Source organism: Malaclemys terrapin, chromosome 11, assembly GCF_027887155.1.
Source record: "Malaclemys terrapin pileata isolate rMalTer1 chromosome 11, rMalTer1.hap1, whole genome shotgun sequence".
In the NCBI taxonomy this organism is placed as follows: Eukaryota; Metazoa; Chordata; order Testudines; family Emydidae; genus Malaclemys; species Malaclemys terrapin.
The window spans coordinates 40,950,454-40,976,313 of NC_071515.1; the positions used below are offsets into that span (position 1 = coordinate 40,950,454).

A 25,860-nucleotide genomic window follows, 5' to 3' on the forward strand; every position below is an offset into this window, starting at 1 on the left:
TTGAGGGTGAAATTGTTAACCCGAGTCTTGATGGGGGGAGCAATGTCCACAATGCTCCCGTTGTACGTACTTGTGTGACAACAGAAGAAGGGAATGTCTTCCTTACAGAAACAATTGATACATCAGGGAATGCACACACAGCAAAATACTTACAAGTGGCAGCAATAAAAGCTATAAAACTGAAAAAAAATTAAAATGTCAAGTACACAGCTTGATTGCAGACAACACTGAAAATGTATCCAAGATGAGAAGAAATTTAGAACAAAGTCCCAAGCTAATAACGTACGGTTGCAGTGCTCATTTGATGCACCTCCTAGCCAAAGACTTCAGTTTTCCAGAAATAAAGGCTAATGCTGTTGAAATTGCAAAATACTTCCGTAACAACCATTTTGCAGCGGCTGCTCTGAAAAAAGTGGGAGGAACCAAGCTAACTTTCCCACAAGACATGCGATGGAACTCAGTAGTGGACCATTTTGAGCACTATATCAAGAAAAGACGGTTACTCACCGTTGTAACTGTTGTTCTTCGAGATGTGTTGCTCATATCCATTCCAATTAGCTGTGCGCGCGCCGCGTGCACGATCGTCAGAGAATTTTCTACCCTAGCAACACCTGGCGGGTCGGCTGTGGAGCCCCCTAGAGTGGCACCTTCATGGCGCTGGATATATACCCCAGCCGACCCGGCGTCCCCTCAGTTCCTTCTTGCCGGCTACTCCGACAGTGGGGAAGGGGGGCGGGTTTGGACTGGATATGAGCAACACATCTAGAAGAACAACAGTTACAACGGTGAGTAACCGTCTTTTCTTCTTCGAGTGCTTGCTCATATCGATTCCAATTAGGTGACTCCCAAGCCTTACCTAGGTGGAGGGGTCGGAGTGAGACATTGCTGTGTGCAAAACCGCTGATCCGAATGCAGCATCGTCCCTGGACTGCTGTACCAGTGTGTAGTGAGCTGCAAATGTGTGGACTGATGACCAAACTGCAGCTCTACAAATGTCCTGGATCGGGACTTGAGCCAGGAAGGCAGTCGAGGAAGCTTGGGCCCTCGTTGAGTGAGCGGTGAGGTGCGGTGTTGAGACACCGGCCAGGTCATAGCAAGTCCGGATGCAAGACGTGATCCAGGAGGATAGGCGTTGTGAGGAGATCGGTAAGCCTTTCATCCGGTCGGCCACTGCAACGAAGAGTTGCATCGTCTTTCTAAAGTGCTTTGTGCGGTCAATATAGAAAGCCAGGGCCCTGCGTACGTCCAAAGAATGCAAACGCTGGTCTTGGCGAGTAGCATGTGGTTTAGGATGGAAGACTGGGGGAAATATATCCTGATTGACGTGAAACGGAGAGACCACCTTAGGAAAAAAGGCAGGATGTGGACGAAGCTGCACTTTGTCCTTATGGAAAACCGTGTAAGGGGGCTCGGATGTAAGCGCCCTGAGTTCAGAAACGCGCCGTGCTGAGGTGATGGCTACGAGGAAGGCTGTCTTCCAGGATAGGTACAGAAGTGAACAGGTGGCCAGTGGCTCGAATGGAGGCCCTGTGAGCTTGGATAGAACCAGGTTGAGATCCCACGTCGGAACGGGATGACGTTGTTGTGGATACATCCGGTCTAAGCCCTTGAGGAATCTAACGACCATCGGGTTAGAGAATAATGAGGACGCGAGTTCCCCTGGGTGAAAGGCCGATATAGCGGCCAGGTGAACCCTGATTGAAGATATCGCTAAACCCTGCTGTTTTAGGGAGAGGAGATATTCCAATATGAGAGGAATAGGTGCCTGTAACAGGGACATGGCTCGTTGTTCGCACCACAGGAGTACGTGGTCCGTGTTGAAGGCTTCCTACTGCTCAGCAGAATCTGTTGGACAAAGTGCGAGCATTGCCGCTCTGCCTGGGTGAACCATGGAGCAACCACGCCGTGAGGTGGAGTGATTGTAGGTCAGGGTGACGTAGACGGCCGTGGTCCTGAGAAATGAGATCTGGACACAACAGAAGCGGGATCGGTGTCTGAACCGAGAGCTCCAACAGTGTGGTGTACCAGTGTTGCCTCGGCCACGCTGGAGCAACTAGAATTACTTGTGCTTGGTCTCTGCGTAGTTTGAGCACCACCTTGTGGACCAGAGGAAATGGAGGGAAAGTGTAAAACAGGTGGTCTTTCCAAGGCAGGAGAAACGCGTCCGATAGAAAGCCCGGGGCTCGCCCTTGTAGGGAGCAGAACGCGTGGCACTTCCTGTTGGCTCGAGATGCAAACAGGTCTACCTGGGGAAATCCCCACCTCTGGAAAACGGAATAGATGATGTCCGGACGAATTGACCACTCGTGCGTCTGAAAGGACCTGCTGAGTCGGTCCGCTAAAGTGTTCTGGACTCCAGGAAGAAACGACGCCGTGAGATGGATCGAGTGGGCGATGCAGAAGTCCCATAGGCGAATGGCCTCCTGGCAAAGAATCGAGGAACGTGCTCCTCCTTGCTTGTTGATGTAAAACATGGCCGTGGTGTTGTCGATGAGAACTAACACACAGCGGCCACGTAGGAGATTGAGAAATGCCTGGCACGCCAGGCGCACCGCCATCAGTTCCCGAACATTGATGTGCAGGGCTAGTTGGGGTGCAGTCCAGAGGCCCTGGGTATGGTGTTCGTTGAGATGGGCACCCCAACCCATAGATGAAGCGTCTGTGACCAGGTGCAGAGAGGGTTGTGGGGAGTGAAACGGCATTCCCTCGTAAACCACACTGTGATCTAGCCACCAGGTGAGGGAGGTCAAGACAGAGTTCGGAACCGTGATCACCATGTTCAGGCTGTCCCGATATGGGCGGTATACCGATGATACCCAGGTCTGGAGTGGGCGAAGCCGAAGTCTGGCATGCCTGGTCACGTACGTGCAACAGGCCATGTGACCCAACAGGGTGAGGCACGACCTCACTGTGGTAATTGGGAAGGCCCTGAGTCCTCGAATGAGGCTTGTGATGGTATGAAAACGATTGTCTGGTAGAATAGCTTGTGCACGTCCTGAGTCTAGGACTGCCCCAATAAATTCTATCCTTTGGGTAGGCTCTAGAGTGGATTTCTCTTTGTTGAGTAGAATGCCCAACTCATGGAATGTGTGTACTATTATGTGGACGTGAGCTCGAACTTGCTCTCTGGTGCGACCGCGTACCAGCCAGTCGTCTAGATACGGGAACACCTGTATCCCTTGCCGACGAAGGTATGCCGCCACGACGGCCATACATTTTGTGAACACTCTTGGGGCCGAAGATAGGCCGAAGGGAAGGACTGCAAACTGGTAATGTACCTTGTTTACCACAAATCGCAGGAAGCGCCTGTGAGGCGGGTAGATTGCTATATGGAAGTATGCGTCCTTCATGTTGAGGGCGGCGAACCAGTCTCCAGGATCCAGGGAAGGGATAATGGTCCCCAATGAGACCATGCGGAACTTCAACTTTACTACGAATTTGTTGAGTCCGCGTAAGTCTAAGATGGGTCGCAGACCCCCTTTGGACTTGGGGATCAGGAAGTAGCGGGAATAAAATCCCCTGCCCCTTAACTCTAATGGAACCTCCTCTATGGCCCCCATAGACAGGAGCGTAGAGACCTCCTGTATAAGAAGTTGCTCGTGAGAAGGGTCCCTGAAGAGGGACGGGGAGGGCGGGGTGGGGGATGAAGAAAACTGGAGAGCGTATCCCCTTTCCACCGTGCGAAGGACCCAACGGTCCGAGGTTATAAGGGACCAAGCACGGTGGAAATGGGAGAGGCGATCCCGAAAGGAGGGGGTTGGATCCTGGGAGATGACTGGGGCGCCGTCCTCGACCGCACCTTCAAAAGTTCTACCTAGGGCCTGAAGGTGGCCTAGGTGGCCCCTGGTTCTGACCGGGTTGAGGGCTGGTCAACCTTCTCCTACCACCTCGCCCCCGCCTTCTGGCAGAGTCCTGTCTTGGACGAGGTGGAGGGAGGGGTAGAACCGCTGAGGTTGGGGCCGAAATGGCCTGCGCTGGGGTCCCGGAACATGCATCCCCAGGGAGCGCATGATTGTTCTCGAGTCCTTGAGGCTCTGTAGACGAGAGTCCGTCTTGTCCGAGAACAATCCGTGTCCCTCAAAGGGTAAATCCTGGAGGGTTTGCTGCAGTTCTGGAGGCAAGCCCGAGACCTGGAGCCAGGAGATTCTCCGCATGGCGATACCTGAAGCCAGGGTCCTCGCAGCGGAGTCTGCTATGTCCAAGGAGGCCTGTAAGGAGGTCCGCGCTACCTTCTTACCCTCCTCCACTAAGGCCCCAAACTCTTCCCTGGAGTCTTGGGGGACCAATTCCTTGAACTTCCCCATAGAGTTCCAGGAATTAAAGTTATAGCGGCTCAGGAGCGCCTGCTGGTTAGCCGTTCTAAGTTGTAGCCCCCCGGCTGAATAAACCTTACGCCCAAACAAATCGAAGCGCTTAGCGTCCTTCGATTTGGGCGCTGCAGCCTGTTGACCGTGGCGCTCCCTTGCATTCACTGATGACACCACCAGTGAACATGGCTGGGGATGAGTGTACAAGTACTCATAGTCCTTTGAGGGGACAAAGTACTTTCTTTCCACCCCTCTGGCTGTGGGTGGAATAGAGGCAGGAGTTTGCCATATCGTAGTGGCGTTAGCCTGGATCGTGCGGATTAGGGGCAACGCTACTCTGGATGGGGCATCCGCAGAGAGGATGTTCACAATGGGGTCCTGCACCTCCACTATCTCCTCTGCCTGTAGGTCCATATTACGTGCCACCCTACGTAATAGGTCCTGGTATGCCCGGAGATCTATCGGGGATGGACCTGTGCTCGTTGTGCCCGCCACCGCCTCATCTGGGGAAGATGAGGAAGATGCCTCAGGTGGCAAGGGATCTAAGGGCGGGTCATGTTCCGATGAGTCCTGGAGCGGAGCATCACCTGCCCCTGGGTCCAGGTCGGCAGGTGGTGTGGGCACGGAAGCCTCCATGCCCCCTGGGGGAGGGCGAGAGATGGTGGATTCTGGGGCTGTATGCTCAGAGCGCATCGAGCGAGAGGCTGATAGTGGTGGAGCCCCTTGTGCTTGGTGGTATGCCCACGGGGTCCAGAACGACCAGTGTGAAAGTCCCTGAGCGGGATCCTCCGCTACCTCCTGCCAGTGGCCCATGTCCGCCTCAGTGGCCTGCCCCTGAGGGGAGTATGCCGATCTCGAGGCCCCATCAGAGGAACGGGACACTGATCTTGATGGCCATGGCGGTGCCGATCGCGCCGAGATGAGCTCCGAATGATACGGTGCCGCTCGGTGCCGGTCAGGAGGTGATCGGTCCCTATGAGGTGCCGGTGAGCGGTGCCGAGATCGGGATCGGTGCCGATGACCGCGTCGGTGCCGAGAGTCCGATCTGGACCTGGAAGGCGACCGCGAGTAGACCCGGTGCCGGGAGCGGCTCCTCGACGTCGAGCGTCGTTCGTAGCGGTGCCGGGAACTACGTCTCGAGGTCGAACGGTACCGACGATCATAAAGGTGCTGGGACGTGGAACGGTGCCGCGACGATGATCTTGGCCGTGAGTACAACCGGTGCCGAGGTGATAGTCGGCGCCGGGACTGCGAGCGGCGTCGGGACCTGCTTCGTGACCTGGATCGGTGCCGTGGATCCAGTCCTTGAGATGGGGGGGCGCATCATGGCAGGTTTTCCCTTGGATTGCACCGGACGAGGAGCCAACGGTGCTGGTGGTTGGGGCGGTGCCGGCTCCGTGAGAGCAATCAAGTCTCTCGCCGTCGCGAAGGTCTCTGGGGTCAATGGGAGACACGGCTCCACCACTGACCGAGGTGGTGATCCCGGCCGCACCGGACTCAACGGCCTCGGAGCCGGAGTCGACGGTGTAGGAGGCACCTGCTTTGGGTGTTCCACAGGTGGACGCGGCTCTACCCCCGGCACCGGGGGAGCCGGCGTCTTCAGGACAGCAGTCTCCTGCGTCTTACGGGATTTCTTATGACCCGGGGACAAGGATCGGCGCCGAGGCACTTGCGGCGGGTGCGGTGCCGAAGGGGTCCGGTGCCGCGGAGGCTTGTCCGACTCCACCCGCGGTGCAGGGGCAGTCGGTGCCGCAGGGGCACTGCGCACCGAGGCGCTTGGCGCCGGGGCCTGACGCGCCGATGGAGTGTCCGGGCTAAGTGCCGCCTCCATGAGGAGTTGCCGAAGCCGAAAGTCCCGCTCCTTTTTAGTTCTCGGTCTGAAGGCCTTACAGATCTTACACTTATCTGTTTGATGGGACTCTCCCAGGCACTTCAGACACGAGTCGTGCGGATCACTTGTGGGCATAGGCTTAGCGCAGGACGCGCACTGCTTAAAGCCGGGAGCCTTGGGCATGAGTCCAGCTATGCGCCGGGGGAAAAAGGGGGAAGAACAACCCCCTTAATCCCCTTTAACTATCTACAACTACTAAAAGGTAAACTGAACAACTGTCTAATACTATATAACAACTACAACTATCTACAGAAGAAATCGGATAAGCTAGGGAGAGTGGAGAACAGCTATGCCTCGCTCCACAGTTCCAACGACCGTCAGGGGTGGTAAGAAGGAACTGAGGGGACGCCGGGTCGGCTGGGGTATATATCCAGCGCCATGAAGGCGCCACTCTAGGGGGCTCCACAGCCGACCCGCCGGGTGTTGCTAGGGTAGAAAATTCTCCGACGATCGTGCACGCAGCGCGCGCACACCTAATTGGAATCGATATGAGCAAGCATTCGAAGAAGGACTGGCCTAATCTGATGACAGTTTGTGAACAAATCATGAAAAAAAATAGATGGCATTGTCACAGCCAAAGTTCTCAACATTGGGCTTAAGAGAACTGTTGAACACTTGCTGAGTACCCCAAAGCCTATTTCTGTAGCCTTGAGCAAAATGCAGGGAAATAGCTGTTTTATTGCCAACGCTGTTGAAATTTGGAAGAAACTGAGTGAGATCTTAAAAAGAGAAACATGTAATGATGGAGTTAAATTACAAGCATTAAAAAAACAAATGGGACAAGCACTATCTCCAGCTCATTTTCTTGCAAATATTCTCAATACTCGGTACCAGGGTCAAACCTTAACTGCTGAAGAAGAGGAGCTGGCGGCTATGACATGGACATCCAGCAATCATCCCTCCATAATGCCAACTATAATAAACTTCAGAGCTAAGAGTGAACCATTCAAGAAATATATGTTTGCTGATGATGTTTTAAAGAAAGTCATACCGGTGAACTGATGGAAGTCACTTAAGCACTTGGATTCAGAGACTGACGTGATAATCTCACTTTTAACAGTAGCATCTTCTGCTGATGTAGAAAGAATATTTTCTTCCTTTGGACTAATTCATTCCAAATTGAGAAATCATTTGGGTCCTGAAAAAGCAGGAAAGCTTGTTTTTCTTTCCCAGATTATGAACAAACAGGAAAATGAAGGTGAAGACGACTGAGTTAGCTGCAGAAGACAATATTTTAAGTTTCTCATGTTGACCTGGCTGACCTAGCCGATTTAATTTTTGTTTTTTTGTTTTTGTTTTTTTAATTTCATTAAACTATTTTAATTAAAAACAATTAACAAAACAAACCTGATTTTAAAAAACTTGAATGTTTAACTAAATTCAAAAATTTGTATGCTTGTTTTGTTAATAGTATGTTTGCTGTTGAAGAAAAAAAAATCCAGAATACATAATGTTGTAGTTTTAGTTAAATAAAACAATTTAAATGTCTATCTGGTGATGTTCTCCTCCTAATACAGCATGGCAAGAAAGCCCTCCAAATATTAATGATTAATCTGTTGAATTAGAGATAGTTCACCTCCCAATGATGTCATAAATATCTGCTTCAATTATCTTTGGTAAATGAAATAACGAATCATTTATTTTCTGATATAGCTGTAAAACTAATCTGAAAAGTTTTTACATTTTTAAGTGATTTATTTTATAGTGTGTACCTTTTAAAAATGAAACCTACATCTATCTCTGAGTTGTGAAGAATATGTATGAAGGTTATAACAACCAACAAGAATGCACTTTTATGTAAAAAGCAACAGAGGGTCCTGTGGCACCTTTAAGACTAACAGAAGTATTGGGAGCATAAGCTTTCGTGGGTAAGAACCTCACTTCTTGCATCTGAAGAAGTGAGGTTCTTACCCATGAAAGCTTATGCTCCCAATACTTCTGTTAGTCTAAAAGGTGCCACAGGACCCTCTGTTGCTTTTTACAGATTCAGACTAACACGGCTACTTCTCTGATACTTGGCACTTTTATGTAGAAATCCATGATTAAATCAAGTCTTCCTGACTAGACTAAATTTGATTTAATTTAAATCAAATCCATCCGATCTACAGGCAAGCTGTAACACCATTAAAACTGGAAAGAATAAGTTAGTTTACACAACCATTTGTTTGTAGTGTATTTTCATAAGGGCAATATTCAGAAGATTTTTTCATCTAGTGATAGTTCTAGAGTGCCAGTAAACCTTGCTAATGGTATACTAAATTAACCAGGAAGCCTGCTATTCACTGATTCTCCCTCCCTCCCACCCCCCCAACAATTAGCAAGCAAAGACAATAAAAATCGACACCGCATTAAAATACGAACAATGCACATTTTGTACCAATTGTAGTTTAGTTGTATTTATGCTTCATACTGTCAATGAGAAAAGAAATCTTTGCAATGTGGATCTTCACATCATCATCTGCCTTTACATGTTTATTAAGAGCAGCACAATCACCGTTTTGCATAGATAAGTTTCAGTTTACCAAGGTTCTATTGTACTAAAGTACATAAAACCTAGAGGTATAATTTTGATTGTTACTGTACTTTCAGAACATCTGGGTAAGTGACAAAGTTTCATTTTCATCAGTTTATCGTGTTATGCATTCAAAATAAGTTATGTTATTTAAAATGTTTAACAAATTGAGAGCTCTAATGAGAAATTGATATATTTTCAAACTTATGTATTTAATCATTAAAATAGAACATCACTGTGGTCACTATATAAAATTACAGATTGGGGCAATCCCATAGAAGCCAAATCCAAGCTACTGATTTCTTTGCACACATAAGCATGTATGTAACATGGCTCCCCCGCTCTGTCAGTCTTCTCTGTACTTGTGAATAAGCAAAGTATATAGTCAGTTGCAGGTGATTCTAATAATGCAGTAAGGAGTAGAGAGATCCTGTTATGTGCTCTAATGCTTCTATCACTTAAAGACATGAAAACCAGAACACACATGTAAGCACAAATATTTTAACTGATTATACTGACTTTGTTAATCTCAATAAACAGGTTACTTATATTTATTTTTCGGTGATATAAAAATATCCACCACAGATGCATCTACACAAATGCAATAGCTTATTAAAGTGATGCTTTATTCACATTGTGAAGTGATGGCAGTTACTCTATAGTTAAGGTTTTCCTTCATAAGTCTGCTTTGCCTTAATATCAGTAGGCGAAGTCTAAGGTTGCGGTAGAATTTTTCTGGAAAATTGCAAATGATTAGGATAAGGGGCTTCTGATTTTCAACACCTCAAAAACAGTTGTCTTTTCAGAGTTCGAAAAGTACATCTTGCATCCCTTTGTAGTGCATACACAAAAAGAAAAAAGAAAAAAAAGTTAATCATTTGGACTCCTCCAGCTAAGATATAGTGCACAGGATCAACATTTAATTAATATTTCACTTAATAAAACTAAGTTCTTTTTTTAGAAATAGGTTGTGAATTGCCAGATCTTGCTAGCTTAATGTAACTTCTTGGGAGTAAACAGAATCCCAAGGCTTCCTTTAATTAAAAAAAGTTGTCTTCTAGTCCTTTCCCCTGCAGAAATAGAACTTTAAATGTAATTTGATTTCAGGAACAATTTCAATGAAAGAAAAAAAAAAATTTTCCCCCCAGCCAAGGCTGACTAGCCCCCTAGAGTAATGGGATGAGCTCAGATATGGAAAATGATAAGATGGGTCCCTGACCTCCCCCATAACAGCAAATGATCCCTCCCAACTACGTCCCATCACTTTACTGCCCCCTTTTTAGACATTTAACAATATCTTCCACGATGGAAAAACATGTAATAGGGCATATGTGAAAAGCTAGCAATTGCAGAAATCCAGTGCGTTAAAATATATACTTGTACAGTAAAACATGATAAAAATGTAACTGATGGGAAAAAAAATTCTTGCCCCCTGTCCAATTTAGGATTCATGTGACTTCCATGGAAGTTTTCCTTCACTTCTGATACTCTACAAGTATCTACTACACTCATATTTAAAAACAACAAACAAACAAAAAAACCACTCAATGAAGTTTTCTAAAAGTGTGCTGTGTCAACATATGCATTACACTTTACAATGGCAGTTTGCCAACATCCTTAATTAAGGGGAGGCAGTTCAAGACACTATAACTTGTATATTTGATTAGTGTATTATAATGAATACACATGTATAGTGTTTACACCTGAATGCAATGTTGCAGAGTTAAGCTTGTTATTGGAACCTTCATTTTTGCATTTCCTGCCTGCTGTCAAATATATTATAGCTGCTTTAATGCATCCTTCTATATTTAATATGAGAAAACTAAGGTGTAAACAAAGATATTTTCACATAAGGCTAGAAAGCAACAGCACAACAAGAAAAATGCAAACGAGGAGTTTTCAGATTCAGATGAAGAGAAGGTGGTCCCTGCACCTACAATAGTAAAATTGTATGCAGGGACAGAAAAGACAACCATTGCTAGATTCAGAAAGCAGATATACAAAACTTGTCTGAGGCAAGCCCATAGAGAGTTTTAATAAGACAAAGCACTTTTGAAATGAGTGAGGATTCATAAAGGGTGATGTACTCATACTTGTTTGTACACATGCAGGAAAAACAAACTACATTTTCAATGAGGAGAGAGAAGTTGCAAAGACGTGTAAGGAATAGAAGTGGTTGATCCTGAGGATAGTCTTAAATTGGACGAGGAGAATAAAACAGAAAAGGAAGACTAGAATATGGCAATATTAAAAAAAAATCTCAAATTGTCCCCCTAAAATTAATATTAATGTAATAGCTCATTTAATTGGTAGCCAAAACTCAAATACATCCCCATTATTTCTATCCCTTTTGAAAAATGCAGGAGGAAATGACAGATTCTGTCACAAAGCACAAAAGTGAAAATGAAATCCCTGTAAAACATGACATTTTCAAGACAGTATATATAAATCAACATTTTTTTTTAATCTGAGGAAAATGGTTTTACAAATCCAATATTTAAGGCTTTAAACTACTTCAATTAGAATGAAATTTTGGCTTACAAGTTTTTAAATTAAGTTTATATTATGAATTCAATTTTAATTATAGAATAAGTCAGCTTATTAAATGCTCATCTTCTCCAAAAGGAGAGAATGAATGTTTCTTTATTGTTTAATTTTTCTACTTTAGAGTAAGTGTTACCTTTTCTTTCCCACTAACCTGGAGTATTACACATACTCTTGGTCCTCATAGCAATATTCTCCTACCCTGAAAGTCAAACACTAGTTTTATATTAGCTCTCTTTCAGTATTCTGAAGGTTGCTGCTGCTCCTCTTCCAAACTTAAGCCCCCCTCTTAGTACCTTTCAACTATGCAATTTGGTCATATCACAGTAACACTCACTCTCAGATGGAAATATTTCAAGTTATAAAGATATGGTTTATCGTACTCCTATTGCAAAACTTTTATTGACACTGATAGGCTTGTTTAAGTTAAATTATGTTGCACCAACATCCAGCAGAGTTCTCAAGTTCTTTTTTTGCATTTTAGATATTGTCATTTCAGGTAAATTCACTACAGTGACCCACAACTCAGACATCCAGAAACCCAGAACTGCAGATATTTTCATTCAGATTTCCCCTCCCCCAAATGTTCTCATTAAAAACTCTTATACAATCCAGAAAGTCAATGAAAATGAGAGACTATTTCTGGAGTACCGTATTTTCCGGCGTATAAGACGACATTTTAACCCAGGAAAATCTTCTCCGAAATCGGGGGTCGTCTTATACGCCGGGTGCTGAAACCTCCGAGCTGAATCTGCGGCACCACATATGTCTCCCGGGCTGCTGCGGCTGCCTCCGCTCCCTCCCGCCCTGACAGGAGCGTGGGAACCAGCTGCGGCTGCCGCGGAGTGCCCGGGCGGTGGGATCCCTATGGGGAAAGGGAGCCACGATCCGCACGGGAGCAGGCCAGGGGCGGATCGGGGCGAACAGCGGAGGGCGGGAGGGCATCTTGCCCCAAGGGGTGACGGCTCCCGGACAGAGAGAGTGAGCGAGCCGGGAGCCATCGAGGCTCAGCTGATTAAGACCTGGGGTCCCCGGCGCCTTTGATCTCCGCTTATCAAAGCGAGCCCTCAGCAAGCCTCGCTTGACACGCTGAGCGAACACAGTCCCGGCTCCAGAGACAGCGCTGAGCCCTATCAGCTGCCGAGCCAGTGCGCCGGACGCCGTGTTGTGCGGGAAGCCAGGCAAGCCGGGTCCCCTGCAGCCCCAGCCCGCGGGGCCCAGAGGGCTGCGAACCAGCCCCACATGGGGGGAGGGAGGGCACTGCCACGTGCCCAATCGCACCGGACACCGCACCATGGGGGGAGGGGGGGCTGCTCTTGTCTGTGTGTAATGTGCAGGCTGGCACGGCACCGACCCTGCGGCGAAGCGCGGGGCGGGGGGGAATTAGCCGGGCACGTTACTGAAGTCCAAGCCCATGGCCAGAGCTCGTGCAGCGCAGCCCGCTCGCTTCCAGGGCTCCTAAGTAGCCAGCACGTCTCTTCTGGTGCACGTCCTGGGCAGGGCAGCCCGAGCGGCTGGCTCTGCTTGTAGGTAACCAAGGGGCGGACTGGCTTGATTTGGAGCCGACTGTTACAGCTCTGCGGAAGCACAGGGCTGGGAGTCTTATGGGAAGTGCCGCAGGGTGGCCCCAGGGAAGCGTTGCGCTAAATGAGAGCAGAGAGGCGGGAATCCCGCCTTTTAATGGATGAGAGCGCGCAGCCAGGGCCGGGAATAAATGATTCTGGGAATAAACCCAGAGCTAAAGAAGCGCCCTGCGTATGCGCCAAAACTTGTCTCTTACACCCTGTTGGTCCAATGAAAGATACTACCTCGCTAATAGCCTGGGGTCCACACAGCTACAACACTTGCAAAAAAAGTGTGCATCAGACATGCTTCCCTGTTCAAACAGATTTTCTTCCTCATAGCAAAGCCCTAATGTGCTATGCCAAGCCTATGTTTATTTCCTATTAGCCGAGATAAGCTTGCCTGGAAACTACTGTTTTTACTTTCTCAGATCTCGCTCCTGGCGAGCATGTGCGAGATCCGAGAGGCAGAGAAGGAGGTAATAGGATACAAGGGCGGGCCAGACGGGTGAAAGAGGCGTGTTTGTCTACTGCTCTGATTGTCTTGGAGACAGGGAGGGCTGGGCAGGCAGGGAGAGCTGTGTGGAAGCAGAGAAAGAACTGACAGGAAGGGGATGCAATGCTGACCAATCCAAGCAGGCTTTGTATACAACAACCAGCCAATCGCCGTTAAGGTACATCGCTTGCCGTGATTGGCTGGTTGTTGTATACTGGGTCCCACATACAGTACAGCACCAGTATCTGTACCTGTTCATACAGTACAACACCAGTACATACAGTACAGTATACAAATGTCCAACAATCAAAACCCCATCATGGCTCCACCAGCAAGAAGAAAGAAATATGAAGCCAGTTTCAAACTTAAAGTTGTAAACTTTGCCATGGAACATAATAACTGCGCTGCTGCAAGACAATATGGAGTAACAGAAAAGATGGTTCGGGACTGGAAAGCAAATGAAAAAGCATTAAAGAGTATGCCAAGGGGTAAGTGTGCATTAAGAAGAGGCACCCCACATTGGCCAGAACTCGAAAAACATGTAGCAGACATGGTGAATGAGCATCGCCAAAATGGTTATGTAGTGACACGAAATAAAATACGTTTGTTTGCACTTCAGTGGGCCAAATCTAACCCAGATCACAGCAACAGATTCAAGGCCACTGTATCCTGGTGTACTAGATTCATGGAAAGGCATAATATGGTACTGAGGCAAAAGACGAAAATTGCCCAAAAATTACCTGCAGATCTTGATAGCAAAGTAAATAGTTTCCATCGATACATAATAAAACAGCGCACTAAACATGGCTATGCGTTAAGTAGTATTGGAAAAATGGATGAAACTCCAATGAATTTTGATATGTTTGGAAATAAAACTGTCCATCAAAAAGGTGAAAAAACAATTTTAATTAAAACAACAGGACATGAGAATTCCAGTTTTACAGTGGTACTAGGATGCACAGCTGATGGCGGCAAACTGAGACCAATGATTATTTTTAAAAGAAAAACAATGCCGAAACTCAAGTTCCCTGTTGGTTGTTTTGTACATGTGAATGAAAAAGGCTGGATGGATGAAGAAGGGGTAAAGCTATGGCTTGATAATGTATGGAGCAGGCGACCAGGTGGACTTATTCAAAAACGTAGTCTACTGGTGTGGGATATGTTCAGGGCTCATTTAACTCCCAGCACCAAGCAAAGGCTTGCAAGACTAAACACAGATGTGGCAGTTATTCCTGCAGGATTGACATCGTTGGTACAGCCACTGGATGTGTGCCTAAACAAGCCATTTAAAGATCGCATTCGAGAACAGTGGAGTGAATGGATGGTTAGCGGCGAAAAGTCATTCACAAAAGGAGGAAACATGCGTGCTCCACAGTTGGATGTTTTGTGCAAGTTTGTCATAAAAGCCTGGAATGATATTGATGCAGAAACAGTAATCAAGTCTTTCAAGAAGTGTGGCATATCAAATTCATTAGATGGTATGGAGGACGACTACTTGTGGCAAGATGAAGAGGAAGCCGAAGCTGAGACCACACCATCTGATACGGAATTCGATCCATACGATGACTGCCTCACAAATGTATCACAAGATGTCATTGATGTACTTATGATATCAGATGACGAACAGGAGGATTTTGAAGGCTTTTAAAGGGAAACTGTCACGCCAGCAAACCCTGTAAAAATACCGTAGCTTGCAGTTATGATGGGCGTTGCTAACTCGCCAGGGACTTGCCCGGCACTTGCTCTCTCTCTATTGTTTGTTATCTTCCTCCTATCATCATCAGTTCCAGTTTGGTTGACAGCTTAGAAAACAAACAGCATGGCAGCTCCCATGTGTTTATTGTCTTATCCTTCCTTTCAGCTTTAGAGTGAATTAGGAAAAGTTTAATCCACTTGCACTGTTTTATGTTTACATGTTTGATGACAAACAGCCTTATGTTTATAAGTGACAGTTTTCCTGCTAAGTACCTGCATGTCATAAGCATTTGAATTAAAATTACCATATTGAAATCAAATCTGATGTTTTTTTAATTTTTATTTGGTGTGCATTGGAAGAGGGGTAGTCTTATACGGCGAGTATATCCCAAACTCTATATTTTAACTGGAAAAGTTGGGGGGTCGTCTTATACGCCCAGTCGTCTTATACACCGGAAAATACGGTATTTTCTTTCAGACCACTACCAGAATTTCATACTATTTTACTAAGTAGCAAGAATGCAAGATTCCTTTTCTGGAAAGAGTAATTTAAAGAATTAATGGATAGTATAAAATTAATGCATAATTGGATATTGGATACTGTGAAACTGAAAAAAGATATAGTTGAGTAATACTATTTTTTTTCCACTAAATCCACTGAGAGGTCAAAAAGTACCCCCAAGAGAACTGAATACCATATTACAGAAAGACATGGAAGGAAAGAAAGAACTAGAAGAACAGAACCGCTTCGCCCCTTCCCCCCCCAGTATTATTAGCATGTACTGAAAGCCACATAAAAACAAAGGAAGGGGCAACTTCAGCATATCACTAATTTTAATACGGTACTGTAGGTTTACTAAAGTGCTGAAACCAACTAAAGGATCATTCAACACACATTATGGGGAGGTGGGATTCACCTTATTCATATGAGTCCTTCAATGACTATTTCTGTACTCATGTACTTTAATAATGTCTAGTTCCCTGGGCTCAATGGAGATAAACTACACTTATATTTACACTTCATACAGTGTATGGTGAATAGAAGAAAGTGGACAAACTTTTAGTAGACAAACTTTATATATGGAGCAATGGTTCTAAAATACTTGGTAACATACTGCAGTATCAAATGCAAAAGACTTGAAAACAAATTACCTAATTTCAGTTGAATTGCTTCATTTGTATTACACTTGAACTCAGCCAACTTCTTCTCCATAGCACTCAGCCCTGGGAAAAAAGTTTATGCAAATCATATTTAAACTACATATTGCCACAATCCAAGGGAATAGGTTTAAAAAAATAAGGTTCTCATTTAAACTTACAGAAGTAAAGCAATAAAGACACATCAAAAACACTTAAATTTGTCTCTTTACAAATGTGAGCTCCCATTTTTAAACAGGACCCTTGAGAGATGTAACTAAATGTTATGTAAATCTACAATATACAGAGAGTACACAGAATTACTCTGTGCATCAGAGTGGCAAGAACCATTTAGAGGCTACAGAAATACCCTAGTTCATATTTTTTGAATAAGGAGCTACCATTTTTTACAATTAAAAAATACAGTCCTTTTAGTAATGCAAACAAGTCGGCTAAAATATTCCTGTTTTTTATTGTTTAAAAAAAAAAATAATAATGAGAGAGAGCACAAGCACGCTGACAACATTTTGTAAAAATAAAACAAATATTTTTGGCAAAGAACTTGTATTTTAAATTTCATCCAGTAGTAAATATGCTACTGGCTGAAATTTAAAAAACTGTACAAGTTCCTTGCCAATAATTATTTTTACAAAATGTTGTCAGTTCATTTTGGAACACTGATGTTACAAATAGAAATACTGTAAAGATTTTCCTGACAAGAGTAGCATCAGTGGACACCAAAAAGTATAGAACTTCACATTAAACAGAAACTATTAGCAGCTATGCATTATTTTTTGTTACATTTATTTTTTTATTTAAAAGTTGAGCTGCTAAGGAAGAAAAAATATTTATATTTTGTATCACCCAGAAGCTTCAACCAGAATTGGGGCCGGATTATGCTAGGTGCTAAACAAGTACATATGAAAATATGGTCCCTGATTCTTCAGGTTGTATGAGAAAGTACAAGTTTCTTCCTGCTTATTTTTTGCTTTAGTAATTCAGGTCTAGTCTGTGTTATTTTTCCAGGAAGAGTAGAAATTAACACAAGTACCAAAATGGGAAACTTAAGCAACAGAGTGGTGAGATTTTTAATCAGACCGTTTAAAGATGTCTTTTGTTGTATTGTTAGCATCTTTTTAAACTCAACTGTTTTTATAAACCTGTAAGGAAAGATGCATATTAAATATTCAGATGGGTTTGTTTTTTAAATTGCTGGTGTTCCTTTAATACAAGTACGAGTAAACTGAAAACTAGATGTTTCCAAAAACTGATGTAAGAATACAGGTGTTTCTTGGTACAAAGGATGTAATTTTTATTAATTAGGCCTGGTCTACGCTTAAAATTTAGGTTGACATAGCTAAGTCACTTAGGAGGTGAAAATCCACACTCCTGGGTAAGGTAGCTATGCTGACATACACCTCACCAGCATGCATCCACTGAAAAATGTGTCTATTGGACAAATTGTAGTTTATAGCTATGTGGCCTCCATTCTTTAGGTAAGCACAAAGGCCTCATATAGAGAATAGCTAAACCAACAGTTTGTAAAAGTACTATACTGTAGTAAAAGTGGTTTCAAATGCTAATTTACACCAGCTGTATATACTGATTTAAATGCACATAATCATGAATCAAGAAATAGACATGGCTTTGTGGCATGATGTTGAATCAATACTTTCCTGTAGGTTCCTTTGTATTTCTCTCAAGTTTCTGTTTCAGACTGGATTTGATGCATTTTATGAAATAGGAGTAGGATAATAGTAAAAAGACTACTGAAGCGTTGACATGGATCTTATTTTATATAAATAGATCAGTAACTGCATAAGCCAAAAATCTTTAAAACATAGTTAGTAATCAACAATTATTTGAAACAATAGACCAAAACATGAAAGGTGTTGCCCTGGGGAGAGAGAACTACGCCATTAAGGGGGACTTCTCATGGACTATTGATTACACCAAAGGCTTAAGAAGTGTGTTTTAGCACCTGGGCTTTATTACACTGGGAAGCAGTCACTCAAAGTGATCGGGGGTAGGATGGGTAATCAACTGAATATGAGCTCACAGTACAATGCTGTGGACAAAAGGGCTAATGTGATCCTTGGATACATAAACGAGGGAATCTTGAGTGCGAGCGAGAGGTTATTTTACCTCTGTATTTGGCACTGGTGCAACTACTGCCGGAATACTGTGTCCAGTTCTGGTATCCACAAGTCAAGAAGGTTCATAAACTGGAGAGGGTTCAGAGAAGAGCCACGAGAATGATTAAAGCAGCAGTTCTCAAACTGTGGGTCGGGACCCCAAAGTGCATCGCGACCCCATTGGTCGCCAGCAGGCTGACATAAGACTTGCTGGAGCCCAGGACAAAAGCCAAAGCCCCAGGGTGGTGGGGCTAAGGTTACAGGCCCTCTGCCCGGGGCTGGAGCCCTTATGTTTGGGCCCCCTGGCCTGGGGCAGTGGGGCTTGGGCTTTGGCCCCTCCCAGGGCATCAGGGCTTCGGCAGGCTCAGGCTTCAGTTCCCCATCCTGGGGCCCTGTAGTATTTTTTGTTGTCAGAAGAGGGTCGCAGTGCAATGAAGTTTGAGAACCCCTGGATTAAAGAATTATGCAACATGTTTTATAGTGAGACTCAAGGAGCTCAGTCTATTTAGCTAAACAAAGAAAATGGAGGAGTGACTTGATTACAGTCTGTAAGTACCCACAGGAACAAATATTTGATGATGGACTCTTCAATTTGGCAGAGAAGGGTATAACATAATCTGATGGGTGGAAGCCGAAGATAAATAAATTCAGACTGGAAATAAGACGTTAATTTTTATCACTGAAGGTAATTAATCACTGAACAATTTCCCAAAGGTCATGGTCGACTCTCCATCACTTGCCATTTTAAAATCAAGATTGTATAATTTTCTGAAAGTTATGCTCTAGGAATTATTTGGAGGAGGTACTATGACCTGTGTTACACGGGAGGTCAGACTACATGATCACAGTGGTCCCTTCTGGCCTCAGAATCTATCACTTCAGTAACTTAGCCAGAGGTTATGGGTCTATTACAGGAGCAGGTGGGTGAGGTTATTTGGCCTGCAATGTTTTATAAACCTGTAAGGAAAGATTCATATTACATATTCAGACGGGTTTGTTTTTTAAGTTGCTGGTGTTCCTTTAATAAAAATTACATCCTTTGTACCTAGAAACACCTGTATTCTTACATCAGTTTTTGGAAACATCTAGTTTTCAGTTTACTCGTACTTGTATTAATTAAGCCTGGTCTACGCTTAAAATTTAGGGTCAGACTAGATCAGTGGTTCTCAACCCGCGGCCCAGTTAGCACACAGCTGCGGCCTACATGACATCCACAAGGCTATACAGGTAGTATTGGATACGGCTCACAATGGTAAATAGGTTGAGAACCTAATGCTATTGTTATGAGAAAGTGGGTAGCTTTTCTTCTAGTTTAAGTCTGTGCATCACATTGCACTAGAATTAAAAAATGACCCAATATTATAGAGAAAGGATATGAACCTCTCCAGGGTGGACTGATTTAAAATCACCAATTTTAATCACAATTTAATCTTTTTCTGCATTTGTACTATTTTGAGGAAAAATAATTCAAGAAGTCAATTCTCATTGGTTGATAATCATTAATGCATATGGATTTGCAACTAAATATAGCCTCTACACTAAATCTGGTGCTACTTTTTTATTAGCCAGGAAGATACACTCTATTACAAAAAACTTACATACATTTATTCAGATTCTTAATGTTTACATTTTTATTGTGTGAACAAATGATAAGTTTATTAGATTTTGTTTTTCCACTTGTGATTTGTGTCAAGCTAAATTTGGATGGAAACTAGAACTCAATTAAAAATGCACAAAAACATTCAATTTTTAATTAATTAAATACAGCTACCTTAAATGTGCTGAATATATAAGAAATAAATTTATCAAAACCTTGCCCTTAAACTGATATATTAAACAAAGGCAGTATTGTCTGTACTTATGAACTGAACGGATTTGTGATTTCGATGATCTTCAATAAATTTAGAACAAGCAGGTCTCAGTCTCTCACACCTCATTTTTATTTAGAGTGAAAGAAAAAAATTCCTGTTTTTTCAACTCCCAATCAATGTCTCAACATGGAATGGACTACCAATTCAACTGAACAAGCTGAACAAACTGAAATGAAGAAAATATTCTCTCCACACCTGGAGAAGAGGCTATTGCTGTCCAGAGCAGGTTTAACTCTTCAACAAACTGGTTCCAGATGGTTAGCTATTGAGTTCCACCAGTTCAGTGGCTTGACTTTCTTTAAAACACCTAAATTATTTTAATAGATTGTACTAAGTTTAGGCATAGGCTGTCAATTCCAAATTTAATTTTACATAGTTTATTTTTAAATGTACTTATTGTAAATTAAAAAAACAAAAATAAATCAGTTTAAGTCACCATTTTTCTCCACTCCACCTAATGGGGGGGAAATCTACACACCCTAATCTCAGTCAATAGGGCACAGACAAAGATGCCCACTCCCACTGAAGTGTGATGAAAAAGTTGAGAGAAGGTAGCACACAGGAGAGATGCTATTGGATGAAAGGTGGAGGAGAGAGGTAGTGGTAGGCTAAACATTAACAAAAAACAATTTAAGTGATTTAAAAAAGCTTCCCCTTCTCAATGAATCAAGGTTTTACTACCTTGCACTTTGGAAAAGTAGTAGGGCTATGAAATCACATTGTTAAAAGAGTCCTAAGAGAGACCAGCCCTTAATTTCTAATGTAATGTGCAAGCAGACACATTTGGGGGGAAAAAAAAAAGTGTCATGCCTTCATAAAAGATCATGAAGAAAAATAGGCACAAGTGCAATTGTTTTTCTTTTGCAAATCACCACTAACCTTGAATTGAGCAGTTTACCTACTAGAACTTCAAAAAAGTCTGCCTAACTCTCAAAGCATTCAATAATGTGCAGCAAATAACTCCCAAACATTAGTTAATTCTGATATCTAGTTACCTCTGCATCTCACACGTTTCTAGTGTGCCCATCATAGTATCTAGTCATATGCACTTGACCTTACATAGGACAATGGACTAAAACAGAGGAAGTTTCTAAACCAAATTATTTTTAAGCTACAGCTTTAGGAAGTTTAAAAAGTAAATATTTGAAGTTTTCTAAAACCCATCTCATAAATCAGTTGAAGTTTGCACAAAGTATTTTCTTCTGATTTCAGGCCATTCATTTTACGTTTCAAGTGATAACTTTTTCCTGTACAAGTTAATGAGGAAAAAAACACTTTCAAACAGCATACTAGTTTTGCAGTTTAATTAGTTTCTGGAGATCCATAACATTAGCATAAACATGCTGGATGTCAAAGGAGAGTTGGTACTTGAAGGAAAAGCCAGCTATTATCCTATCCAGACCATCTGTAAAGTTTGTTTTTATTGACTTAACGGGCTGCTGTGTGTATTTAAGGACTGGGCAGACACCTGAATCTGGACATAGCTGACAGGCCTGGATGTATCCTTGGCCAGGGCCTACAGAGCAGAGCCACTGCGAACTGTGTTTCCCTTGTTCATCCCCAGAAGCAAGGTGCAGCCACTCCGTAAAAAATCTCATCGGCTTGTAATGAAAGAGTCTTCTGGGCTCTGCTTCCCGGTGAGCGCGTCCCCTCCCACGCCTCCTCACCACACTGCGGCCCGATCCCCTCGGAGCGGCGCAGGCAGGCCGGGTCGCAGCGAGGGGAAGAGACCCGAGCAGCAGGACACAGGGAGCCGCTTTCCGGGAGCCCCACGCTCCGAGGGACGGCGCAGGCGGCGTAACAGGAACTAGGCACCGCACCCCGGGGACTAGCAAACAAGCCGCCGGCGGCTCCCCCAAACAGCGCGGTGAGGGCGGATGGGGGAGCTGCCTGCCGCCCCCCGCGGGAAGCAGGAAGCCCCTCCCGGGCGCGAGCAGCGGCACGGGCAGGCCCCTATACTCCTGGGCCGCAGGACAGGCCCGAGGGAAAGCCGGGGTTCCTCCCTGCACCGCGCTCGGCGAAGCCGCGACAGAGCCTCGGGCCACAGCTCCCTTCCGCCACCGCAACTTACCCGCCATTTGGGAGCAGCGGCAGCAGCCAAGTCACCCGGACACAGACCGAATCAACCCGCGCGCCCACACACCGGACGTGAGAGCATAGCCACGCGCTTCCGCTCGCCGACAGCAACGGTGCGCAAAGGGGGAAGGGAACTGGCGGCTATAGATAGTGCGCATGCGCTATACGCTCCAACATACGAACTCTCCGTATTATTGGGTCCGAAGAAGTGAGGTTTTTACTCACGAAAGCTTATGCCCAAATAAATCTGTTAGTCTTTAAGGTGCCACCAGATTCTTTGTTGTTTTCGTATTATTGGGGACACTGTGTTTTTACAGAGTCAGTGACTCATTTGCATAACCCCGCCTCCTTCTAGTTTCCACCTTCCACCCCGATTCAATTCCTCCAGCTCCCTGCCAGCCCAGGGTTTGCTGCCTAATCCCTGTGGCTCGGCCTGCTCCCAGCTCCTGGCTCTTTTGGTCCCTGTGGCTTCAGCCTCCTGCTCTCATCCTGAGCATCTTCAGCTCCCTGCTAGGGGACGTGCATATACAGTCAGGTTGTCAACGGTCTAATCCCACAAACCCAAACACCCCTGCTCCACCTCTTCCCTGAGGCCATGCCCCTGCACCACCCCCTTTGTGAGGCCCTGCCTCCATTCACTCCATCCTTCCACTCTCTGTAGCTTGCTCTCCCCCATCCTCACTGGGCTGGGGCAGGGGGTTGGAGTGTGGGAGGAGGTGCAGGCTCTGGGCTGGGGTGTAGGAGGCGGTGTAGGCTCTGGGAGAGAGTTTGGGTACAGGAGAGGCTCTGGGCTGGGGCCAAGGGGTTTGGATTGCGGGAGGGGGTGTGGGAAGGGACTCAGGACTGGGGTAGTGGGTTGGGGTGCAGGAGGGGCTTGGGTGTGGGCTCTGGGAAGGAGTTTGGGCATGGGAGGAGGCTCAAGGCTGGGGTAAGGGGTAGGGGTTTGGGAAGGGGTGAGGAGTGCAGGCTCTGGCCAGTCAGTGTTTACCTCGGGCAGCTCCCGGAAGCAACCAGTGTGTCTGGCTTCTAGGGTCAGGGGCGGTCAGGTGGCTCTGCGCACTGCCCTTGCCTGCAGGCACTACCCCTGCAGCTCCCATTAGCTGCGGTTCCTGGCCAATGGGAGTTGCAGAGTCGGCACTCGAGATGGGGGCAGCACGCAGAGATCCCTGGCCACCCCAGTGCCTAGGAGCCAGAGAGACGTGCCGGTCACTTCTGGGAGCCACGCGGAGCCAGGGCAGGTAGGGAGTCTGCCTTAGACCCGCCGCGCCGCTGACTGGACTTTTAGCGGCCTATTAAAATCTCCTGGGTTTCAGTAGCCACCAGGAGATTGATTCCAATTCCAGGAAACTTCTGGCCAATTTGGGAGAGTTGGCAACCCTAATGTACAGTGAGTGCTCAGTCCTGTACAGCCCTGGTTTTGGCTGGAGATGCTGTAGTACAAATATGGTGTCTAACTGATTCTGCCTCTTTGTGCCTATCATTCCCTCAGGCTGTCTCCATACTTACACCAACATCCTAGTGTGTTTTCTTCCTCTCTCCCTGGCCTTCTCCAAACATGGTTCTTTCAATTCCTATCCTCTCCACCCTATCCCCTCTGATTTGGAACCTCTTTTTGATGCTCTTTGTTTTCTCCTTTCCTCTTTCTTGTTGTGGATGCCAGACTCCCCTTCCAATACCTTCTATTCCTAACAGTTTCACATCCTTCCACTAAGGCTACTTTTCTAGGCTGCTGATTCACTATCTTCTGTTCCCGTTCTGTCACTGCTGAGACATTCATGAAATATATTACCTCCATGTCAATAAATATATATTTTAAAAGTGATGGCACATTTTTGCTATTATTTAATATTTCTATAGTCAAAACCTGCATATTCCGGTGAAAAAAATTATTTAACAGATATGCCATGGTCACAGTGTTAGCTACACCTCTGCCCCATTCCTGGTCTTTGAATGGACCCCCTCAGATATTAGATCTCATGCCTTTACCTATCCAGGGGTGGAATTGCTTAGTTTTCCTACTCCTACACTGGATCCTGGGCTACACAGTGTCCTGTGCATCAAGTCCTCAGATGGAACAGACATCTCTTATATGTGTTTCCACAAATTCTTACCTGACTGAGTTGGGGCACCTGCAGTCTTCGTTTCAGGAGTCTGTGACCACTGGTACACATTGATCAGACAAGTCTTCTTAAAATTAAAGTATTGTTTATTTTAGCAAAAGGAATAGAGCTTTTAGGGGAAGAAAAAGGATTTTAATATAAAAAAGTATACACACATCTATTCTTAACTAAAATCTTATCACCTTCTGATGGTAACCTAGTCAGGCCTAACTTCTTCAGCCACCCTCAGCGGGGTGTTGTGTGTCTCAGTCAGGTTTCTCTGAACAACTTCCCCTCTCCTCAGAGATGGTCTTGTCTCATACTGCCAGAGTTCTTCTGTGTTTATGGCCTTGTCCTGGCTAAAACCAGTTTTGTAGGTTGGCTGGAAAGGAGGCAAAACCCAAGCTAACAGTTTTTCAAATAGTGACCCTATAGGTGCATGTCCCTGAGCTTCAGATTGGAGATTTTTGGTAGCAGTAACCGTTTGGCCTGCACATGAACTCTCCCCATCTCAGGCTGTGATCTGTTGCTAAATAGCGTTGTGCAGGAAAACCATCCTCAGTTCCTTCTCAACTACCCTTGGTCTGAAACAGAGCCTTAGCAGAGCCCATTGATAGAGATTCTTCTTAGTGTTTTGCTTCTTAATAATTTTTTCCTTAGTAGTAATACGGCTTCAGTTAGTTAATGTTAATGTTAATAATTTCTTCTTTTTTTATTTCATTCATATATATTATTACTTTGCTTGTAGAATAGTATAAATTAGATTTCCCTAGTTCTTCCCATTCAGAAAGCCCTAAAAAGGGTATGCCCAGCTCCCCCCAAGTTTAAACATTGCCTCTTCTGTTGGGAAGTCATTCCAGTGAGCAACGGCCATTCCTGCTGCATTCGCTGCCTCAGAGAATGTCTCGCTGTCTCAAACTAAAGGCAAGAACCAGAAAGAGTCATGAGCTGAAATTAAGACTACTCATGATGGAAACTCACTCTGACCAGCCTCTGACCCCAGAGCCCGGGACCCTCCTTTTGATAGCAGTCACCATTGAGACCAATCCCATTAACATCGTCCAATCAACACTCTCCAGTGACTTCAAAGAGGAAATCCTTACACTCCTCTCAGAAAGTCTCAAAGAAGCAGACCACAAGTTCCCCGAGCAGGGAATCGGCCAAGAGAAAGAGGTCTTAGGCACAGTCGATAACTTCAGTACCGACTGACACACGATTAGGTACTTATGAGGCTGCAGGATTCTCCGGTACCAATATCACTGGTATGCCCAAAGATGCTAAGAGGGCAGGCTCAGGCAGAATAGTACCATCAGGGGAAAGGAGCAGCAAAGAAAGACCCAGCTCCTCTAAAACAGCACCAATGGAGGCTCATAGACAATCAGTACCGAGTACACCAGCACCGTAAAAGACTATGACGATGCCTGCTGGCCATTCCTCGGAGTGCAGAGGGCCTCCAGTACAGATGGCTATGTCCACTTCAATGGCACCTTCTCCTATGACCTCAGTGGTATTGATGGCTATTCCAGTACCGCAGG

General features: G+C 45.1%; 1 protein-coding gene across 1 annotated transcript in view; it reads right to left on the reverse strand.

Moving 5' to 3' along the window:
- The window catches only part of HAT1 (histone acetyltransferase 1), a 53,750-nt gene extending 31,426 nt beyond the window's left edge, over positions 1–22,324 (reverse strand). Inside the window, exons 1-2 of the mRNA XM_054043753.1 lie at positions 22,222–22,324; positions 16,160–16,231 (exon numbers count right to left, since the gene is read on the reverse strand). Of these exons, the coding sequence (XP_053899728.1) occupies positions 16,160–16,231; positions 22,222–22,228 (79 nt within the window). The 5' untranslated portion in view covers positions 22,229–22,324. The remainder of the gene's footprint in view (positions 1–16,159; positions 16,232–22,221) is intronic.
- Positions 22,325–25,860: the final 3,536 nt, after the last annotated feature.